Source organism: Cydia splendana, chromosome 20, assembly GCF_910591565.1.
Source record: "Cydia splendana chromosome 20, ilCydSple1.2, whole genome shotgun sequence".
NCBI lineage: Eukaryota > Metazoa > Arthropoda > Insecta > Lepidoptera > Tortricidae > Cydia > Cydia splendana.
This window is the reverse complement of record NC_085979.1, coordinates 5,564,128-5,586,973: the sequence shown is the minus strand read 5'-3', so window position 1 is coordinate 5,586,973 and position 22,846 is coordinate 5,564,128. Positions and strand designations below refer to the sequence as shown.

The 22,846-nt window shown below is 38.8% G+C and overlaps 1 protein-coding gene and 1 long non-coding RNA gene across 2 annotated transcripts in view; one reads left to right on the top strand and one right to left on the bottom strand.

The window, feature by feature from the left end:
- The window catches only part of LOC134800864 (uncharacterized), a 255,606-nt gene that overhangs the window by 28,450 nt on the left and 204,310 nt on the right, over positions 1–22,846 (top strand). The window lies entirely within an intron of this gene.
- The window catches only part of LOC134800776 (beta-1,3-galactosyltransferase 5-like), a 29,489-nt gene that overhangs the window by 2,466 nt on the left and 4,177 nt on the right, over positions 1–22,846 (bottom strand). The window contains exons 2-5 of the mRNA XM_063773327.1: positions 6,444–6,609; positions 5,394–5,562; positions 3,976–4,195; positions 1,558–1,680 (exon numbers count right to left, since the gene is read on the bottom strand). Of these exons, the coding sequence (XP_063629397.1) occupies positions 1,558–1,680; positions 3,976–4,195; positions 5,394–5,562; positions 6,444–6,609 (678 nt within the window). The remainder of the gene's footprint in view (positions 1–1,557; positions 1,681–3,975; positions 4,196–5,393; positions 5,563–6,443; positions 6,610–22,846) is intronic.

Below are 22,846 nucleotides of genomic sequence, written 5' to 3'. Positions count from 1 at the left end.
CGGCTCGCACTGTGTCGCGTAAGAACTCGCCACTTCTTTGTGCTCTCACACTGTTAAATGCACTCCTGACATCAGCTACTGACTGCGATATGTTTGCGTGGCGAATGTACGGCTGTGTGCAGTGAATGTCTGAGGTATTGTGAGAGGATGGATGATAGTCGTTGTTCAACTGTAATAATTTAGTCAACCTTATAAATGTATCAAGTACTGTAATCTAAATGTAACTAACTTTCATGACGTATTATTTATACACTGTAATGCCATGTAAACGTGTTTTCAATAAACAAATAAATCATTTTATCCGCCTTGTTGACTTCACCAGTCACAATTTTAGTTCAACCTTATAAACCAGCCAATATATATTCAAATTTGCCATCAAAAATTCGTTTGCCATACTACAATTAATTTATTTCTACTTTTTGATATAATTTTAAGAATTAATTGTATTAATATCATATCCTGAACATCAGAACTCATCACCAAATATTTATCTAACGCATATGCACAGATCTTGTTTCAATTAAATGATCTTCTTTAATTAAATGGACAAGTAATCTTCTTGATACAGCCGAATTTGATCATTTTAATGGATTTTAAACGTTATAATCGGCACATTTTCCTTGTTTTTGAAAATACCGGGATCCCGGTATTGCATTAAAAAATACCGGTATTGAAAAATGCGTTTAAACAGACGGGATCCCGGTATTTCGGGATCCCGGGATCCCGGTATTGGAAGCCCTAATCCCAAGCGAACTAGAACTTGGCACCCATATAGATCTCAATTATAGGCGTATCCAGATCAGTCAATTTTTCGCCAATCTGATTCAATTGCCCGATCGAATCATTTCTGGTCAAATCGACTGATTTGATCAGTACCGTCTGGATACCACTTATTTTTCCGGCGAAGTCAACAACGACGCATACCTATTCTTAATACTGAACTTGACTCTCATTTCACATTTATGAAATTATTTGATGGTATTTTGTTTTTCGTGTTATCTCTATTTCTTGTATGAAGGTGTGTTAACAATTTAGCACAAAATTTAAAAAAATCATTCATAACCTCGAATCCATTTGTAAAATGAACTGCAGTTGGCGTCTATCGGTCGTCATGATATTGGTAATACCAAAAATCTATAAGAGAGTTCAAGGACCGGGTGGACGGAAACCGACATCTATAGGTACCTATTTTGAGACGGTTAATTGAATGTGTGAACACCCATAATATGGTCACCAGCCGCCGCTGGTTTGCACCGGATAGAAACCACAGAATAAATAATAGCACTACCGTACAGAAAGGAAACTTCCTATAAAACCGAAGTTTGACAGCGGTTCATGGTCGAAAAATGCTGTCTCTTTCTAATATATGGCTATAGGGTTGTCAAAATTCAAGCCATTATCTTATCTGTGGTCGTGCACGCAAAGGGACGTCAAGTTGTGTCAACCCTAATAATTACTCGGAGCAATGCCGAGCCGAACGGAGCCGAGTTTGCCCGAAGGGAGGAGTTTCGCACCCCTGTTGAAACTCGTACGCTCTTAGCAATCAAAGAAACTTACCATTAATAATATATCCTGTACCGGATAGATATTCTGGTATCAGATCTTCATTGTATAGCCACCGAGGGAGGTACCACTTGGTGTACTCGTCTCTATGCGGTACGCTGTTCTCTTTCTTGTACCCTGGAATAGAAAGGGATAGCAATTTTGTAATCATACTTCATGTTTAAATATCTCATAATTCTTGGAAGGAAATAAAAAAAAACCGGACAAGTGCGAGTCGGACTCGCCCACCGAGGGTTCCGTACTATTTAGTATTTGTTGTTATAGCAGCAACAGAAATACATCATGTGTGAAAATTTCAACTGTCTAGCTATCACGGTTCGTGAGATACAACCTGGTGACAGACGGACGGACGGACGGACGGACAGCAGAGTCTTAGTAATAGGGTCCAGTTTTACACAATGAAAAAAATCAACGATGATCAACTCTGGCCAACGTGGGACTCGAACCCACATCCTTGGATTACCGGTCCAATGGTCCGGTATAAGCGTTTTTAGGGTTCCGTACCCAAAGGGTAAAACGGGACCCTATTACCAAAAAGAATAGATAGTCTAGAGGGGTCCTATCATTGTAAATTGTGTAGTCACTGTAAATTTACTGCCATCTATCGACACACGACTAAAACTCAAAATGAAAACGTATAAAGTTATGTAACTGTATATATATGGATAAATGATTTTATTATTTTTATATCATTTTGATCCATGTCCATTCACTCATATCTATGTGTTAAAATTGTTAAATATGAAACGGTGTCGTCACGCCATCTAGCCGAGGATAGGCTAAAGGTGTGTGCGCCATCTATTCGAGAATGACTTTTACTTGAATTCCGAGGCACGTTTTTTCCTTAGACTTTATTCGTCTTATACGAAGTTACATATGTCTTTGCTATTACTAAGACTTCGCTGTCCGTCCGTCCGTCTGTCACCAGGCTGTATCTCACGAACCGTGATAGCTAGACAGTTGAAATTTTCACAGATGATGTATTTCTGTTGCCGCTATAACAACAAATACTAAAAACCGGGCAAGTGCGAGTCGGACTCGCGCACGAAGGGTTCCGTACCATAATGCAAAAAAAAAAACGGAAAAAAATGCAAAAAGAAAACGGTCACCCATCCAAGTACTGACCACGCCCGACGTTGCTTAACTTTGGTCAAAAATCACGTTTGCTGTATGGGAGCCCCACTTAAATCTTTATTTTATTCTGTTTTTAGTATTTGTTGTTATAGCGGCAACAGAAATACATCATCTGTGAAAATTTCAACTGTCTAGCTATCACGGTTCGTGAGATACAGCCTGGTGACAGACGGACGGACGGACGGACGGACGGACGGACGAACGGACGGACGGACGGACAGCGAAGTCTTAGTAATAGGGTCCCGTTTTACCCTTTGGGTACGGAACCCTAAAAACAGAATAAAATAAAGATTTAAATGGGGCTCCCATACAACAAACGTGATTTTTGACCAAAGTTAAGCAACGTCGGGAGTGGTCAGTACTTGGATGGGTGACCGTTTTTTTTTTTGCTTTTTTTTCGTTTTTTTTTTTGCATTATGGTACGGAACCCTTCGTGCGCGAGTCCGACTCGCACTTGCCCGGTTTTTATTTATACAAGAAATTCTTAAAACTACTTTGACTTATAGATAAGATGTCGACTTGGGAGGCTTTGAATAACTTGTTAGATTCCCTACATATTCTGGGTATGGTGCCCTGAGACCCAAGGTTAGTTCGGTAAGTTTTAAAGCAGGCCACTGACGAGCCTTCCAAATGGATGCCGTTACAATGGATTCATCCAAATGGACGGCATCCTAGTATTAAACATTATGTACGTTTTTGACATTCACGGACCGATTTTGGATTGCAGCCACGCTATTTGGACTGTTGGAAGGCTCGTCAGTGACCACCTTAAGAGCGAAAGGACGGAAGTTGACTATACGAGAGTTTGGTCTTGGCACTGATAATCTTATTTTACCTATAAGTTCGGGAGATTCAATGATTCCGTAAAATTGTATGTAGCAAGAGTTGATGTGAAATCCATCGGCGGTGCACTAAAGAAGATAATTTGAAAATTTTTTGTCGATCTTTATATGTCGGAAGAGAACAGCCTTTCTTTTGATGTACCTATAGATAGGAGAAATATAAAATGTTTCTGGATTCTGTCTATTCTATCTTCATGCCATTTGTACTGAGGGTTCCATACACTAGAACAGTATTCCAAAGTATTCCTTAGTAACGAAGAGTAGGCGGTAATTAAAGCCGCACTTCCTTTGAAAATTTTACAGTTTCGCCATACAAAACCTGATAGCCTATAACATCTTTTTACAATATCGTCTATATGGGCTCTATATGATAGCTGACTGTCCAATACGATACTCAAATCCTTTATTTCAGAGACTTCAAATTAATAATCCTTACCAAACAACGCGGCACCCTTATTATCCTCCAGCACCGTTCCCAAAGTCCTCGGGTTGAGCATCACATCATCGTCAGTCTTGAACACGAACTCTGCCCGCGGACATCGGTGGAGAGCCCACTGCAGCATCAACGCCACCTTCAGCGTCAGGTTCTGATAGTGGTCTTGGAACTCATGGACTATGAGGTCGCTGTGCTGTTTAGCTTCGATGTAGGCGTCTGCCTGGAACGATCAGGATGATGGGTATAGTCTGTCGATTTGTAACTGGCCTTGAGCCGCTAATCCTTTGTGTATCGTTAAGTAAAACCGCACGTGCCTCTACCTGTAAAAAAAGGGTTGTGTAATTATCTACGGTTACTGAGTGCGAGTCGAACCAGTCTAAAATGTGTCATCCAGCGTAACAAAGGCGCGTTATCGGAGAGCGCACCTACACTGGTTTTTTGAGCGTTGGACTAAGTAGCCCGCGCTCAGGTGCCAATTAGAATAATTAAGACCCTTTTTGCAGGTAAGTAGCACGTGCGGGTTTACTTAACAATAGACAAAGGATTAGCAGTTCGGGGCCAGCTACAAATCGACACACTATAATCCATGTGTGTGGGAAATTTTTACGCTAGGATAGTCGTGATTTTAAGACGAACAATTCAAGCTTGGGATTGTAAATAATAATGTAGGTACTGTACTGTAGCTGTAAGAAGGATGCGTAAACGGGTAGTTATAACATTTATTGACTAACTAACCAAATACACAACCACCTGGCCCTGTCACTGAACGACCTGACTTTAACCTACATTATTTGATCATGTAATGTCTTCATCTACCCTCAACTGGCTTAAGGAGCCATTTGAGGATAGATTTTGTTTACTTTTTTTTAAATACTTAAAGATACAGACCTATAAGGCCGATCGTTTGTCCCAGGTCCCCGATATCACTTTAGGTCAATGCAGTCCCGTTGAATCAAATTGCGCGATCTTCAAATCTACACATATTTCTGGCGGGAGATTGCGCAGGTTAAGACAACTGGCATAAACTAAATCTGTGTCAGAACTGTCGGGAGCAGACTCGTTTTTATTTTGTGGTAAGTGAAAGTGTTTCATAATGGGGTCCCTTTGTTTGACATAATTATGGAAAGTCATAATGTATTGATTGTCAGATTATCATTAGTCATCATTCTGAAACAGTTAACTTTACAGGATTTTCGTAGGGTTATCCTATAGATTGTTTTATAGTAATCCTGAAAAGTTACGCGTTTCTGAGAAAAACCAAATTTGACTAACGAAAATGTGGACAAACAATACATTATGACTTAAAACTTTATGGGAAACAATAGAGACCCTTTCATAATATCAAACGACGTTATTGTCACGATCTTCATAAAGGAACTTTTCCATAGGAGGAATACTTGAAAAACAAAAATACTCACCAATCGATCATCATCCTGGGTAAGACCAAGGAAGAAATACGTCTCCTGGTGCTTCCCCCAAGTATTTCTAATGACGTCACGGTGACGATAGTGGGAGGGGGTGCTGGTCACCAGAACGAGGACCGGGACCCTTTTCTGGCAGACTGATGATGGTTCTATGAGGAGGTTTCTGGATAAAGGAGAAGATTTGTGACGTTTTCAATCAAAAAGTACCACTTTGTCGCTTACCATAAGGACGAAATTTGCTTGTCTTTATACGAATGCTGTCAGAGCGTCCTTATGGCAAGCTACAGTGTGGTTCCTTTTACTTGAGAACGACACATTTATATATAAAGAGATATCACAATCCTTATCGTTTGACGGTTGGAAAAATATTGACAGGGTTTGAGACTATTTCGAGAAACGCTGAGAAAAGTTTACTAGAATTCCTTTATGGACATTTCTCTTTAATTCTTTTGAATTTTTTACCGACTCAAAAAAAGGGATTCTCAATTTGTCGGAATTCTCGTTTCTCTTTCTTTTTCTATGTATTTCCTCATGATTTCCTCCGACCTTTCTCTTTTTGTTTACACGCCAGAAAAGTCTGCAGCGATTTTTATAGCCCACTCAGTGCAAGTGTTATTTTAAACGTCAAACTTCTATGAAATTATGACGTATAAATAACACTTGCACCGCGTGGGCTATCAAAATCGCTGCAGACTTTTCTTGGTCTGACTTTGCTACTTAGTTGGAATGATTAAGAACGATCGGACCGGTATTCCGAAACGTCGCAAGTTGGAGTCTCACCCGAAGCGTCGAATTTTTCCATTTTTCCTTTAATTGATATAGTTTGTCAAAGGACTGTCTCATTTCGATCATAGACAGAGAGAATCATACTATCTTTGTCTTACACTAGTACTAGCACCCAAAAGAAAAGGATGAGTATAGTTTTCCTGGTTCTTACTGACTGACAAATTGGTTTGACCAACTATAAAAATTACCCTTTTCTTGATAAAAATTAGTTCGTGTAAAATCTCTGGTGTCGCTCAGGGCACTAATCTAGGTACGCACATGTTGTCCAAATAATGAACCAAACTCCTATTAGCCCGCAAATGGTGAAGATTCTGGTCTAGTGGTGGTGGCGGGGTCAGCGCTTGGCCCACCACATGGCTGAGCTGCCAGGACACGCAGATAACTGGCAGTGTGGCGAGCACGAAGAGAAGGCCTTTGCGGCTTGCTGAAACATGTTCAATCATCATAATCATAAAAATTTGGGATTATACTGAGCTACTTTTACTATGTGGGACGAACCCAATGACCTTTTATTTATGTAGACGTGTGACGTTCACAGTTGACAAAACTAAAATTTGATCCAACGATTTTGACAACTTGACAGGTTGGCGACACCCATACGACTAACTAAATATAGGTTCCGTAACCTATTTTTAATGGCTCACGATCGTGCGCCTGGTACCATATCTACCTGAATTTACTTACATCTATGGACGAACCCCGAAACCGCGAAAAAAAATTTACATTCTGTGAAGTACTCACGTTTCAAACAAGAAAGCTGAAGCATTTTAAATTTATATTTAATACGTCTTAGTACAACCAAAAGTAACATGTTTTGAATTATATTAACGGTTTTGACACGAATGTTTTTTTCATGAGGATCTTGCTACCATGGCAACGATTAACAACGTGGCTCCGTAGCGTCGTCTGACTCGGCGTAGGGTTCGGTAGGTTGCCCCGGAACCGCCGAAACATCACACCCTTCGGCCAGAAGTCACGCTTTCGATGGTGTCCTGCAGCGGCCGCAGCTAACACAATAACACTTCTATTGGCTTGTTTCTTCCTTTCTTACTATGAAGTGGCCAATTACTATGTAGTGGCCAATTACTATAGCAGCTATGTCTTTCTATTAGAACATAGAGAAATATAGTAAGTGTATGATGTTAGTTTTTATAATATTTTACATTGATTACGTATGTAAGTAATTATATAAGAGACTCGCACCTGCAGACAAACTGTGTAAACAGTTTTGCAGGGAACTGAATTAGATCGTAAGGTTATTTCTTGTATTAATAATAGTAAAAAAGAAAATAGTAAGAATAGAGTGCTCACTCCATACATCAGTTTTGATACCAAATCGACTATTATTTTCGCAGTCGACACGACATCTAGCATCGAGTAGCGGAATTATCAGTACCGCTACTTGATACTAGAATTCTCTAGTGTTGCAACTCACGAAAATTGTATTGAACAACAATTTACAACTAATATTAAAAGCAGAAGAAGTTGAAAATAGAGTTCCGGTTACTCCGGTTATAAAATATTCGCTGAAAATTGATGAGCATTAATTGATTTTTCGGTCGGTGGAACATCTATTGTCAAGTAGCAGTACTGATAATTCCGCTACTCGATCGATAATAGTCGTTTTCGTACTTTAACTGATGTATGGAGTGAGCACTCTATGTCTCCCCCAAATGGGGAGGCCTATGTTCAGCAGTGGACGTCTTATGGCTGACATGATGATGATGATGATGACTCTATGTATTTTTTTCTCTATGATTAGAATTAGTCATTAATACTCATTAATAACGATTTGAAAGTACAGACTTGATCACAATAACGAGCAATAAGTGCCAGTAACTGATATGTGATAACACGAAGCAAAATAATACTGATAACAGAATACCCCGTATTCGGGGTTGTTGATAAAATTTGACATCAACTCTATAACGAAACAAAATAAAGATAATACAGGTAAATTCAACTAATTAAAAACCGGCCAAGTGCGAGTCGGGCTCGCGCACGAAGGGTTCCGTACCATTACGCAAAAAACTGCAAAAATATCACGTTTGTTGTATGGGAGCCGCACTTAAGTTTTTTATTTTATTGTTTTTAGTAATTTTTTTTATAGCGGCAACAGAAATACATCATTTGTGAAAAATTCAACTGTGTAGCTATATCGCGGTTCATAAGTTAGAGCCTGGTGAGTTGGTGACAGACAGACGGACGGACAGCGGAGTCATAGCAAAATATTATTATTAGGATTTATTTGTATAGTAAAATAGTATATTTACGATATTGTAAAATAAAATAATACTTTAAGATTAGAAATCTACAAAGGGAAGAGAATTTTATTTCAAACCTTAGCCAAAATTACTATGTGAATATACAGGGAATAAACACTTAACGATTACACCCTGTATAGATGATACGGATTGATTAACTTGTACTAATAACGCTGAAATTTCGAATAAAACTGGTCCTGTACGCGTTGGTCCCGCGTTCCAAGGGTTCCGTACATTAGGTACCCAATTTTTAACAATGTATTTTTCACGCCACTGTTCGGAAATGTGGCAATAGATGGTCTAAAACCAAGCTGGAAAGTAGGCAATAGCTGTAGCACCTGAACCACCACTACTACAATGTTTCATTGTTATCATCATCTGTCATTGGTGACGGTTCGCTACAGCAATGAGTATCATTTAAAACATAAAAATCAATAAAAGGTCTTTTTTGGCGCAACTTTTTCCTTCAAAAATAAAATTAGGTTATTTATAGGACCAATTTCTTGTTTGAAAAAAAAAGAAATGTCATAACCATTCAGTTCATTTTTTTTAACAATTATCCATTCAGTTCACGCTTAAGGCGTTTTTTACTTTTGTAGCTGTTTGTGTTTTTTTTTAGCAAAAACGCTTCTAAGTTTAGAGTCGGTTTGAAGCAAATAACAGAAAAACGCCTCTTAAAAGTGATAAAAAAAGTAAAAAAGGCGGGATTTGAAAATACTTACTGAATTGGATAGTGTAAATTGTGTTTGACTAAAAATACAAGAAACGCGTATCTACGCTCGCTATAAAAATGAGTTCTTCTAGTGAAGAAAATGATATTCTTACGCTGACGCCTACCGAAATTCAAGAGACAGCACAGGCAGTGGCTAGTAATTTGCTACCTGAGAAATCGCGGGCAAGTACTTATAGTTATGCAAATGTTTTCTTATTTCCTCGCAGTAATCGTGAAAAGCACTATGTAATGCCTCGGCCGGAAACGCTAAAGATGGACTCGTATTATTTGAGGGCCTCCACTAGCGTGTCGGCCCTCAAACGACTCGTCCATCTTTTAGCGGTTTTCCATCCTCTCCTACAATGTACTATTATTATGTGGAACGAAAATAAATTGTCTTTAAAAAACCCGTAGGGGTCGGATCAAAAACTAAGTCCGACACACGATTGACTGCACATTTCTAATAGGTTTTCCTGTCATCTATAGGTAAAGAACTATTTTGTGTATTATTTTCAAAATTTTAGACCCTGTAGTTTCGGCCATAAAGGGGGGGAATGGTCGGACAGACAGACAGACACGAGTGATCCTATAAGGGTTCCGTGAGCTACGGAACCCTAAAAATTGTCTCTACCATAGAAAATCTACCTTAGATCACTTAGGTACAATTTGAGAAAGAGCGCATTTTTTTCGCGATTACGGGGTTGGTCCCTTCATAAAAGTTGTTCATTATCATTATGACCTATATATTCACCCCGCAAAATACGTATAACCGTATAACTTTGTAAAATCACCCACTATGACCTCCGAATCCGCGGGTCAAGTCACAGGTACCTAATAGAGGTTAGATGTAGATAAGTCACCACCACCCACCACCACTGAACCCATTTGTACAAACAGCAACACTCCTGTACATCGGTGGACCTTATTACCAAAAGCATAAGGTCCACCGATGTACAATTAACAGTGTGGGCGAGGGAACGGAATCGCACGCAACTCGCAAACCAAATTATTTTTATATCCGTCGGTGGCAAAGAAGCACCTATACATCCATGGTGGTACGCGGTAACGGTAGCCTATTAACGATTGCAACTCAAGAGGTGTCACACACACACAAACTTTACACTAAAGCGGCCCACTGATTAACAGTCCGCCGGACGGTATCGGCCTGTCAGTTGTTCGGAACTGTCAAAATTTTGTTCTGACTGACAGGCCGATACCGTCCGGCGCACTGTTAATCAGTGGGCCCCTTAAGGAGTGTAAAGCTCCTCAAGAAAGGTCTTGAGGAGCGAAATTGGGCTCTTGAGAAAATCTCGGCTGAGAGTTAATTCCATAGCCGAAGCTTTCGTATGGTCCGTGACGCACAAAACAATTGTTTTAATTTTTTTACTGTAAAAAAAAACTTGATTTATGAAGGAAAATGTAAAAAAAATACCATCGGCCCGATTCGAACTTTAAGATACGTCAAAAGTGACGTTTTTGTTTGAGGAAACTTCACTTTTGACACTGACTAATCCATATCGTATCTAGACGTAATACTTAACGTATCTTAAAGTTCGAATCGGGCCTCATGTTTTTCCCTCCTGCGTCCGAAATTTGAAGAAAAATATGGAATAGTTACATAGTTAATCATTATTTTTATCTTTCAATGGACGGTACGGTTGAGTCATTTCTAAATCTGTCAGGTTATCAGCCGCACGTTGTATATACATAGTGTGACCTATAGTTGTCAGACGGCGCCGGCCTGCCGAAATATTGCTCTGCGAGCGTGGCGTCATGGCACTGAAATTTACGTACCTAAGTACCTGTACCTACACAATTATGTACATAGAAAAATAGTACATTACTACAGAGGCCGGGACGAAAGGGGTTGCCGGCCGAAGACATATAGACGGCCGAGCGAAGCGAGGACGGATAGGTCTGAGCGCGGGCAACCCCATTTCCCGCCGAGGTATGTATAGTGCTTTTCTCAAACATGCAATGAAATAAATAAAATAAAAAATCCACGAAACCCAAGTTTTATTTATAGAAAAAACTAAAAGTAAACTACACCCAAAATATAACCAACACGTACCTATATCATTATCACGCGTATGTTTTACACGAGTCGTGTATTTTTACTACCCGTATATTTTCATGTATCTTTGATTTTTTCGCCTTGTATCCGTCTGACTGTCGTTTTCGTCACATAAGTTTACATAGTCTTTCATGTTGATATCATGTTTCACATACATCGTTGCTTTATGCATGGAGTAAATAAGTATAATTTCCACAGTGTTGACGAGTTTGTAGTTACAATTACATTCATTTAAAATATGCCACAAAACTGTTTCTAATAAACTGTAAGCCATTTTTCTTAGTTTCTCAAATAATAAAATTGCCATAAGCAACCATATACATACTTCGTCTTTGAGTTTTTTTTAATGGATGAATGCCGCGATGCTGTGTCACAAATATCTGTGAAATGAAAATTAAAAAAGAGGACTTTTCCGGCCTAGGCCTGCAAGTTGTGTATGAAATTCCATTAACGACCTTTTGTTCTAGCCGCACCTGAAACGTCATACTTCGCAGCCTATTATAAGGAACATAACATCAATATTTCATTGCATGTTTGAGAAAAATATATATTTATCTATGGTACGTTTAAGTAAGAAAAAATAACATTTAAAAAAGCGGCCAAGTGCGAGTCGGACTCGCCCACCGAGGGTTCCGTACTTTTTAGTATTTATTGTTATAGCGGCAACAGAAATACATAATCTGTGAAAATTTCAACTGTCTAGCTATTCACGGTTCATGAGATACAGCCTGACAGACACACACACGGACAGCGGAGTCTTAGTAATAGGGTCCCGTTTTTACCCTTTGGGTACGGAACCCTTAAAACCAATAAATGTTAACAACGATTATAACCTTTAGTATTTTTTCCGACCGGCGACCCCCTTTTAATTCTTTTACTTTAAGGTCTTCCATTTTTTAAACCGGTTGTAATCAATATTTGAGTCGCTTAAATTCAAACTCGGGTAAATCCGTGATTATGCGATTTTGGTATTAAGAGAAGGTAAATAATAGGGTAGATATTTGCTGAGAGGGTCGAATGGATTTACCCGAGTTTGAAGTTAAGCGGCACATTTTTGAAACTGACACTTTATGGCATGTTTATTTTCTTTCCATTAAACTAGATTATACCATAAAATCCGACACGTGTCAACCCCTATTGTACCGCTTTTGGCCTGCATTAGCATACTCGACCCAATTTCGTCAATTCCGATTCCATGACGATGACGTCACGCTCGCCAACCAACCGGCAATATTTCGGCAGTCTGGCGCCTAACAGTACACATTACACTATACCAGACTATACGTATAGTCTGTGTCTTTTGGTAAAAACGGGACCCTATTACTAAGACTCCACTGCCCGTCTGTCTGTCTGTCTATTCGTCTGTCTGTCACCGGTTGCGTGAAATAGATGATGTATTTTTGTTGCCGCTACAACAAAACCTAAAAACAAAATATAATTATGGCGGTCACCAAAATATAATCAGCGCGTGTCGATAACTTAGAATAGGTTGGGGCACGCGCTGAGAAAGTTAAGATATCATAATGTTTGTATCGCCGCAGATTAGATATGTGATGTCAAGATAACATGATGTATAAAACGCTTAGGTATGATGGAATAAACTAATCCAAGTCTACCAGTCAACGGTGTCTTTTACTCACCCAACCCAGTTTCTCTAAAATAATAAATATTTAAGTGGGCTCCCATACAACAAACATTTTATTTGCCGTTTTTTTGCGTAATGGTACGGAACCCTTCGTGCGCGAGTCCGACTCGCACTTGGCCGGTTTTATATAGGTATGTGACGTCCCACTGGAAAAGGTACCTTATTAGGGTTTCTAGTTTCGGATATATATATTAAATGTTTTGTAAAAAGGACAAATAATGCTCAGATTTTTTTTTATTGTGTGATCTAAAAACCTTAATGTTTGACGTTTGTTTACCTGTTTTTATTTTAATTATAAGGAAGTTATACGACTTGTAATGTCGTCTCAAAGTTTAGTAGAGAAGGAACCTTCTTATGGCGGAGTGATTAGTTCGTTGAAAACTTCGGTTCTTAATACAGTATTTGACTACCTACATACTAGTGAAATCAGAGGGCCTACCGCGAACACAGAAATTCGCAAATTGTGGACATCTTTCTCTTTTACTCAAATTAAGGCGTAATTTGAGTGACAGAGAAATATGCCTGCATTTTGTGAACTTCGGTATTCCCTCAGTTTCTTCTTTCGAACTGTCAAAACGACTTGCTACTATATATATATATATATATATATCTAATCTAATCTATCTATCTATAGTAATATATAATATAATACCTTTAAACGAGCAATTCTTGTATATTTATTTATATATATATTTCGGGGATCTCGGAAACGGCTCTAACGATTTCGATGAAATTTGGTATAGGGGGGTTTTCGGGGGCGATAAATCGATCTAGCTAGGTCTTATCTCTGGGAAAACGCGTACTTTTGAGTTTATATATGTTTTCCGAGCAAAGCTCGGTCACCCAGATATTGGAATTTATATGAAACACTAGCAAATGACGTCACGGTCAAGTTACCTACTCTTTATAGTTCTATATTATGATTTATAAAACAGATTGAGCCTAAAAATAACTGCTGATGTCTACGTTTCTCTATTAATGTTCTGGTGCTTTATTTCATGCGTGGTGTGAAATAATTTATGGCCTAATATATATGTGTGTACTATATATAAAAGCGGTGGTCGCCGAGTGGATATGACGTCCTTTCGATCCGGAGGTCACGGGTTCAAATCCTTGCTCGTACCAATGAGTTTTTCGGAACTTATGTACGAAATATCATTTGATATTTACCACTAGCTTTTCGGTGAAGCAAAACATCGTGAGGAAACCTGCATACATCTGCGAAGAAATTTAACCCTTTAATTCGCAATGTTAAGTATGCTTAACATTAGAATCAAAAAAATATTGCAACGTAATTTTCACTTGAACTCAGTACTTTTTTTAATAAAATGATAGTTTAAAACCTAACGCATCTTCGACGAGTGAGATTATTGCCCAGGCGCACGTATTTTGACAGTTAATGGCAAAATGGTGCCACGACAGCAATTGACGTCAGGACGCAAGTTAATTAAAAAATATTTATACCTATAATGTCGATTGAAATACTATTACAATGTGTTCTTGAGGGTGTGTGCTTTGTGTTTTTATGTTTTTATAACACAATAGAAGCCTAACTAACACAGGACTGGGTTACCATTATGCGTGTTGAGAATGCTCAACATTGCGAGATTCGTAGAAATATACTTAGTGTTACACATGTTGAGCATTCTTAACACTGCGACGCTATGAATAAAGTACATTCTTGTTAGGCTGTTAAGTAATTTTAACAGTGCGAAGATAAGGTTAATATAAGGGACGATGCAACATCCACGACTTGATGAATTCAAAGATGGTGGACCGCCAAGATGACCGTTTTGCAGCGAGCTCTTCCCATCCCAACGTGCAGGATCGATATCACACACGTTTAGGTGATGCTTGAGCATGTCCGCCGTGCTTCCGCTTGCCCTCTGCTAATTCTGAGTAGAATATAGCTTTAGGCAGGCGGCGATCGTCCATCCGAAGAACATGCCCACACCACCTGAGCTGACGCTGCATCAATAGTGCCTCCATGCCGTACATCCCGGAACGACGCAGAACCTCAGAGTTTGGAATACGGTCCTGCCATTTAATTCTGAGTACCTAAACATTAGACATCTTAGGTGGTGCGTGTCTAGTCTTTTGATATCTGGCTTGTACAGGTATCGTGTCTCTGCGCCATATAGGACTGGGATTATTACGGCCTTATAGATGCTTATCTTAGTCTCAAACTTGATATCATGGGAGCGGCTTTGGCGATGCGAGATGGTATTTCTGAAGCCAGGGTGTTGTCATGTCGTATAGGGATCCCAAGATATTTAAAATAAGACTTCATCTAGTGGTCCCATCTAGATTCAGTGGTTTTGAATCAGATTCAACTCCACAGGGTGGTTGTTGAGGATTTGTGTCTTAGAAATACTTATTACCAGCCCGAATTGTTGGCAAGAGCGGTTTAATGCATCAACGTAGCTTTGGAGATGCGCCATACTGCCAGACATAAGGCATACGTCGTCAGCGTAGAGTATCTCTAATATGGAGACTCGTCGCACTTTAGACTTCGCCCTGAACCTTTAAGACACCTTTCTCAGGCCGGTCACATTTAGTTGTCTCCACTGAGAAGCATGTATATGGCAAATAGTGTGGGTGCCATGACACATCCCTGCTTCACTCCACTTGTAACCTGGATCTCCTCAGAGAGTTCGTTTTCATGTTGAACCTGCGCTTTCATACCATCGTGGAATTGGCGAATGAGCTTTACGAACTTCTTTGAATATCCAGATTTTATAGATAAAAGTACCTAAATAATGTCTGGTTGTTGTATCGGCGACAAGCAGGAGCTACTGACAAGACTATGCTACTGAATAAATTAAGACTACAACACAACTAGCAATGGAGCTGCTAAAAAGAAACTAGAAAAGTGCGAGGCGGACTCGCCCACCGAGGGTTCCGTACTTTTTAGTATTTGTTGTTACAGCGGCAACAGAAATACATCATCTGCGAAATTTTCAACTGTGTAGCTGTAGCTACCACGGTTCATGACTTTTATGAGGTACAGCCTGGTGACAGACTGTGGTGGAGTCTTAGTAATAGGGTTCCGTTTTTACCCTTTGGGTATGGAAACCTAAAAACAGGGCTGGGCCCTGTTTTTTTTAGAAGCTTCAAGTTCCAAGACCTCCACATCTTGTAGTTCAGTATATAAAATCAGTGTACACCTTGAACGTATTGCAAAATAGGATATACGAACATATTCAAAATTGATATTATGTCTCGCCTAGTAGCAAAAACAAATGGTTTCTACTCTTTTCATGACGCTCAATAGAAACTTTTTATTAAAAACTATAAATTTTTTATTTCTTCATTATCTCTAAATCATGCGCAATGTTGAGAGTACTCAACATTGGTTGCCAATGGTGATATTGTGAAAGTTGGGCAATGTTGAGTATTCTTAACATATGTTTTCTAGAAGATCATATACAAAATATTTTTTTTATTATTTTTCTGTACTTTATATTACCCCTAAGAACTCATTTATGTGCTTAAAAGCAGAAAACATTAGAAAATTTTTTTTGAGCATTAAAGGGTTAAAGGTGTATGTAAAGTCCCCAATCCGCATTGGGCTAGCGTGGGGACTAATATAGCCCATGCCCTCTCGCGCATGAGAGGAGGCCTGTGCCCAGCAGTGGGACGTATATAGGCTGAAATTATAATACTTATTACATAATATATGTAGGGTTGCCAGATCGAAAGGCGCTATTATCGGGAAAAAATATAATTTTTTCGGGTTTTTGGAACTTAAGTCGGGAAAAAAACATTCAAATTAAAGTACCTAATTGTATTACAAACAACGATATTTTACATTATTGGCACTACGCTCGACGACAGTTCGGAACTTAAAATTATTGTTTTATAACGTGAAGCTGTTTTTCGGGACAGTTTTCACTTTGTCGGGAATCCGGAACACATGCTAAAAATCGGGAGAATCCCGCCAAATCCCGACCATCTGGCAACCCTAAATATATGTATTATATTTCCTCTAACTATCAATATGAGGCGGTAAGTAGATAATAAATAGTTGTTTATGGTTATGCTTAATTAACTGACTAATTAAAGGATTGGTTTGCTGTGCCTGCTTTGTATTATGTTAATTAAGGAAACTGTCGGGAATTATAGAACTCGATTACAAAATCTCGCTTACCCCCCTCGTTGCCCAATGTACTTTTTTTAGTATATACACTTTACACATATTGACTAAGCCCCACGGCAGGCGTGGCTCACTCGATTTCGTCGCGTCGCAACAAGTAGCTACAAGTACATCCGTCCCACACCAATTTTGGTGGCTAGCCATAGGCCGCGCGTGGCGCTTGCGCCACCTAGCAGTCATATCTGACCTAATCGTAACAGACGCGTTTTGTTAAAGAGTGAGTCTTCTGTACCTAGTACTATATTTATTCTGTGCCCACGGTAAGCTCAAGAAGGCTTCTGTTATGGGTACTATAGTTCGTTTTTTTTAGCATTAGAAATAAGGTAAACAACCCATACAACCATTTCCAGTCGCCGTTACGACGCGGTGTTGACACATCTTGTGTCGACACCGTCTGTTTCGGTCACAATTCCAGTCGCAGAGTCGTCGCCGTGTCGACACAGTTACCAGAAATGGGGAAGGGTCGACACATGACACAAAGTGACATAAAGTGTGGTCGCCGTGTGCACACATTGTTTCGAGTTTGCGACTACTTTATGCCAAAATCATTCGTTCATTCGTTCATTTTGTTCCTGTCAAATGGAAACTGTCAGATGGAAAAATACTTAAATAAAAATAAGTGACATTAATACGCCATCTCTTAAACGGATTACAAGACGTAATTATATATTGTTTGCATTTATATTACAATAGGACTTAAATTATTATGGGGAATTAAACTGCTCGAGTGATTTGATAAACTAAGTGTAATATAATCAACGCGCCACCACATTGTTTTAGTTTAGCCGGAAATGAAATTGTTTACTTCTCAGTGCCTGTCTTCATAACTATATTATTTGAAGCATTTTTAGTACTTCGAGGCGTATACTATACTTAAATAACAGAAATAACGCTTTACATACTACGAAACTTGTTAATTATGATGTATAAATATGGTTTAAGGCTGAGAAATATTGCAGTCACAAAGTAGTTGCAATGTTTCGACTTTGTGTCGACTCTGTGTTGACACATGACACGCGCTGTCAAAAGTAATAACAAAGTTACTGGTATGTTACTGGATTTGCAAAATGGCTCCTTGTGTTGATTTGTTTTCAGATATTCTCAAAGTGTAAAAATGCCGTGGTCAGAGATGGGCATTAATCGATTAACTGTTTATTCAACTAATTAATGGAATAAAAAAAGTTAATTCTCAAATTTTAATCGCGATTAGTTTAGTCGACCTAACATAGATTGAAATTGAATTAATCTGAATATTAATCGAATAAATTATCGATTAAATCTCGATTGAAAGTTGACAGGGGGCCATTTTTGTACGTAAAAATAATAGAAATGTCTTGCATGCAGATGGTAGCAAAACACTTTGTCATAAAAGTCGAGATGGGTGTCGATATATAGGTTTTAGGGAGTGCCGATTTCGAAAATAATGACCATTTTGGAATCCAAAAATGGCGGCCATGCACTGTGTCATAAAAGTCGTCATGGATGTCGTTTTATACGTTTTAGGGGGCCCCAATTTTGAAAATGATGACCATTTTGGAATCCAAAATGGCGGCCATGCACTATGCCATAAAAGTCGTCATGGGTGTCGTTTTATAGGTTTTAGAGGGCGCAGATTTCGAAAATGATGACCATTTGGGATTCCAAGATGGCGGCCATGCACTATGTCATAAAAGTCGTCATGGATGTCGTTTTATAGGTTTTAGGGGGCCCCGATTTAGAAAATGATGACCATTTTGAAATCCAAAATGGCGGCCATGCACTATGTCATAAAAGTCGTCATGGGTGTCGTTTTATAGGTTTTGGGGGGCGCAGATTTAGAAAATGATAACCATTTTGGATTCCAAAATGGCGGCCATGCACTATGTCATAAAAGTCGTCATGGATGTCGTTTTATAGGTTTTAGGGGGCCCCGGTTTAGAAAATGATGACCATTTTGACATCCAAAATGGCGGGCATGCACTATGTCATAAACGTCGTCATGGGTGTCGTTTTATAGGTTTTGGGGGGCGCAGATTTAGAAAATGATAACCATTTTGGATTCCAAAATGGCGGCCATGCACTTTATCATTAAAGTCGTCATGGGTGTCGTTTTATAGGTTTTAGGGGGCGCAGATTTCGAAAATGATGACCATTTTAGATTCCAAGATGGCGGCCATGCACTATGTCAAGTCGTCATGGATGTCGTTTTATAGGTTTTAGGGGGCCCCGGTTTAGAAAATTATGACCATTTTGACATCCAAAATGGCGGCCATGCACTATGTCATAAACGTCGTCATGGGTGTCGTTTTATAGGTTTTGGGGGGCGCAGATTTAGAAAATGATGACCATTTTGGATTCCAAAATGGCGGCCATGCACTTTGTCATTAAAGTCGTCATGTGTGTCGTTTTATAGGTTTTAGGGGGCGCAGATTTCGAAAATGATGACCATTTTGGATTCCAAGATGGCGGCCATGCACTATGTCATAAAAGTCGTCATGGGTGTCGTTTTATAGGTTTTAGGGGGCGCAGATTTCGAAAATGATGACCATTTTGGATTCCAAGATGGCGGCTATGCACTATGTCATAAAAGTCGTCATGGATGTCGTTTTATAGGTTTTAGGGGGCCCCGATTTAGAAAATGATGACCATTTTGAAATCCAAAATGGCGGCCATGCACTATGTCATAAAAGTCTTCATGGGTGTCGTTTTATAGGTTTTGGGGGGCGCAGATTTAGAAAATGATGACTATTTTGGATTCCATAATGGCGGGCATGCATTATGACATAAAAGTCGTGGTGGGTGTGGTTTTATAGGTTTTAGGGGGCGCAGATTTCGAAAATGATGACCATTTTGGATTCCAAGATGGCGGCCATGCACTATGTCATAAAAGTCGTCATGGTTGTCGTTTTATAGGTTTTAGGGGGCGCAGATTTCGAAAATGATAACATTTTCAATTTCAAAATGGCGGCAATGCACTATGTCATAAAAGTCGTCATGGATATCGTTTTATAGGTTTTAGGGGGCGCAGATTTCGAAAATGATGACTATTTTGGGTTCCAAGATGGCGGCCATGCACTATGTCATAAAAGTCGTCATGGATGTCGTTTTATAGGTTTTAGGGGGCGCAGATTTCGAAAATGATGACCATTTTGGAATCCAAAATGGCGGCCATGCACTATGTCATAAAAGTCGTCATGGCTGTCGTTTTATAGGTTTTAGGGAGCGCAGATTTCGAAAACAATAACTATTTTGGAATCCAAGATGGCCGCCATGCACTATGTTAAAAGTCGTCATGGATGTCGTTTTATTGGTCATGGTCATCAATTTCGAAATCTGCACACCTGTTTCAAATAAGGTATCGGTAGATGCATCCTAGTAAGTCAACAACATCTATATCTACTATCGAAATGTACTTTTGATAGTACTTATGTAGTAGTACGAAATGTAGTCTGAAAGGAATCAAGTAATATATATTCCTGTACCTAATAAAGAATCGACATTGATTTCTATTACTAGTAATTGTAGTATTCGAAAAATTGATTCCTGATTCCTCAAATGGAATTGTACTTAGTAATTCGGTATTGTTAGATTACAAAGTAATCTAGGAATCGGTAATTAGATTACAAAGTAATTTCAAGTAATCGTGGAATCAGGTATCAATTACGAAATGCCCATCTCAGACTAAGTAGCACTGCATTCAATTGATCTGTTTGGCGAACCGCGAGTTCACAGTTCGGGGCGAACTACTATATATATAGGTTATACCAAGATGTCTACCGTACACTTTGTCATAAAAGTCGTCATGGATCTCGACTTATAGGTATTAGGGAGTGGAGAATTCGAAAATTATGACCGTTTTAGAATCTAAGATGTCTGCCGTGCACGTTGGTCATGGTCATCATTTTCGAATTCTACTCTTCCTAACACCTATAAATCAACATCCATTACGGGTCATATGACAAAGTGCACGGCAGACATCTTGGAATCCAAAATGGTCATCATTTTCGAATTCTACACTCCCTTAAACCTATAAAACGATATCCATGATGACTTTTATGACAAAGTGCACGGCAGTTATCTTGGATTCCAAACTGGTCATCATTTTCGAAATCGGCACTTCCTAAAACCTATAAAACGATATTCATGACGACTTTTATGACAAAATATGTAGCCGCCATCTTGGATTATAAAATGATCATCGTTTTCGAATTCTGCACTCCCTAAAACCTATAAATCGACATCCGTGACGACGCAAGTTATCTTTATTTTCAGATCTAACAAATTGCTACAGAATACAAAGGACAAAAAAGAAGCGAGGAGGTAATGAAACAAGCAAAAATACAGATGATTCCTCGACGCAATTGGGTGATTCTTAAATTGTGTCCAGATTTTTTTGTCATAAAAGTTTTTATTTTTTTGTTCCGTGACATTTCGACCTTGTAATTTTTTAAGTAAATGTTTTTGTTTATCTATGAGGATCTCACTAGAATAATATAATCAAGGTATGTTTATATTTGATGATTGAAATAGTAACGCAAAAAAAAATATTTGTGTCTTAAATTCCTGCCGAAGACTTTTATTTTACCTTTTCCTTCTACTCAAGTTTGGCCAAGTAATAAGAATTTAGGGCTCTCAATTTTATTTTGACTTCTACAACAGTAAAGCTACGAGGCCATGTTTGGTATCGTTTTCGTATAAATTCGCAGTACCAAATTTAGTTAAGGTATCACATTGACACCATTCCGAAGTAAAAACATATAAACTTATTAAAATACTTTCTTTTAAACTCCTCTTCACGCTTAAACTGCTGAACAGTTTAAATTAAAATTTGGTACACATATATTTTGAGTCCCGAGACAGGACATAATAAGTTATCTCAAAAAACATCCTTTAAAGGTGTGAAATGAGGTGTAGGGGGGAATTCAGAATTGACTTCTTGAAGTTAATACTGTTTAAGTTTAGGTTTGAAGTCATGTTTTTTTATCATTTTTAACTAAATCAAAGATGTAGACCATCCCAAATATCATATAAAAACCGGTTCAGCGGTTATTGATTTCCCGTACGAATTTCCACGCCACTTTTCACACCTTCAAAAGATGATTTTGGTTATAAGATCTATCCTATGTCCTGTTCCGGGACGCAAACTATTTCTATACCAAATTTCAACAAAATCGGTTCAGCGGTTAAGCGTCAAGAGGAGTTTCAAAAAAACCGGCCAAGTGCGAGTCGGACTCGCGTATTAAGGGTTCCGTACATTAAGTCCGACTCGCGCTTGACTGTACATTTCTAATAGGTTTTCCTGTCATCTATAGGTAAAGAACTATTTTGTGTATTCAGACGGACATACATGTATACAGACGCACGAGTGATCCTATAAGGGTTCCGTTTTTCCTTTTGAGGTACGGAACCCTAAAAAGATTTTATTTTATTTTGTGGAATGGTGTCAATGTGATACCTTAAATGGATTCAGCACCCCAGATTTATACGAAAACGATACCAAACACGGCCTAGCACCTTCACTGGTATAGATATATCAGGATAAAATTGAGAGCCCTAAATAAACTTTCAAGAGCGGATATCTCAAAAACTATTCAACATATCGAAAAAATTGACGGAATAAACTTGTAACAAATTAAATTAACTTTCATTTTCTATAAGTGGCCATGTCGCTGAGATGCATAGTTTCTGAGATATAATCGAAAAACCGGAAAATGGGACCTTCAAAGCCCCCTCTCTCCCCCCCCGCTCAAGGGCTACGGCCGGGGACTTTTGATATGTTCACCTCCTAACTTGTCAAACCGAGTTACGGAGTCAAAAATTGTGTTCCGAGC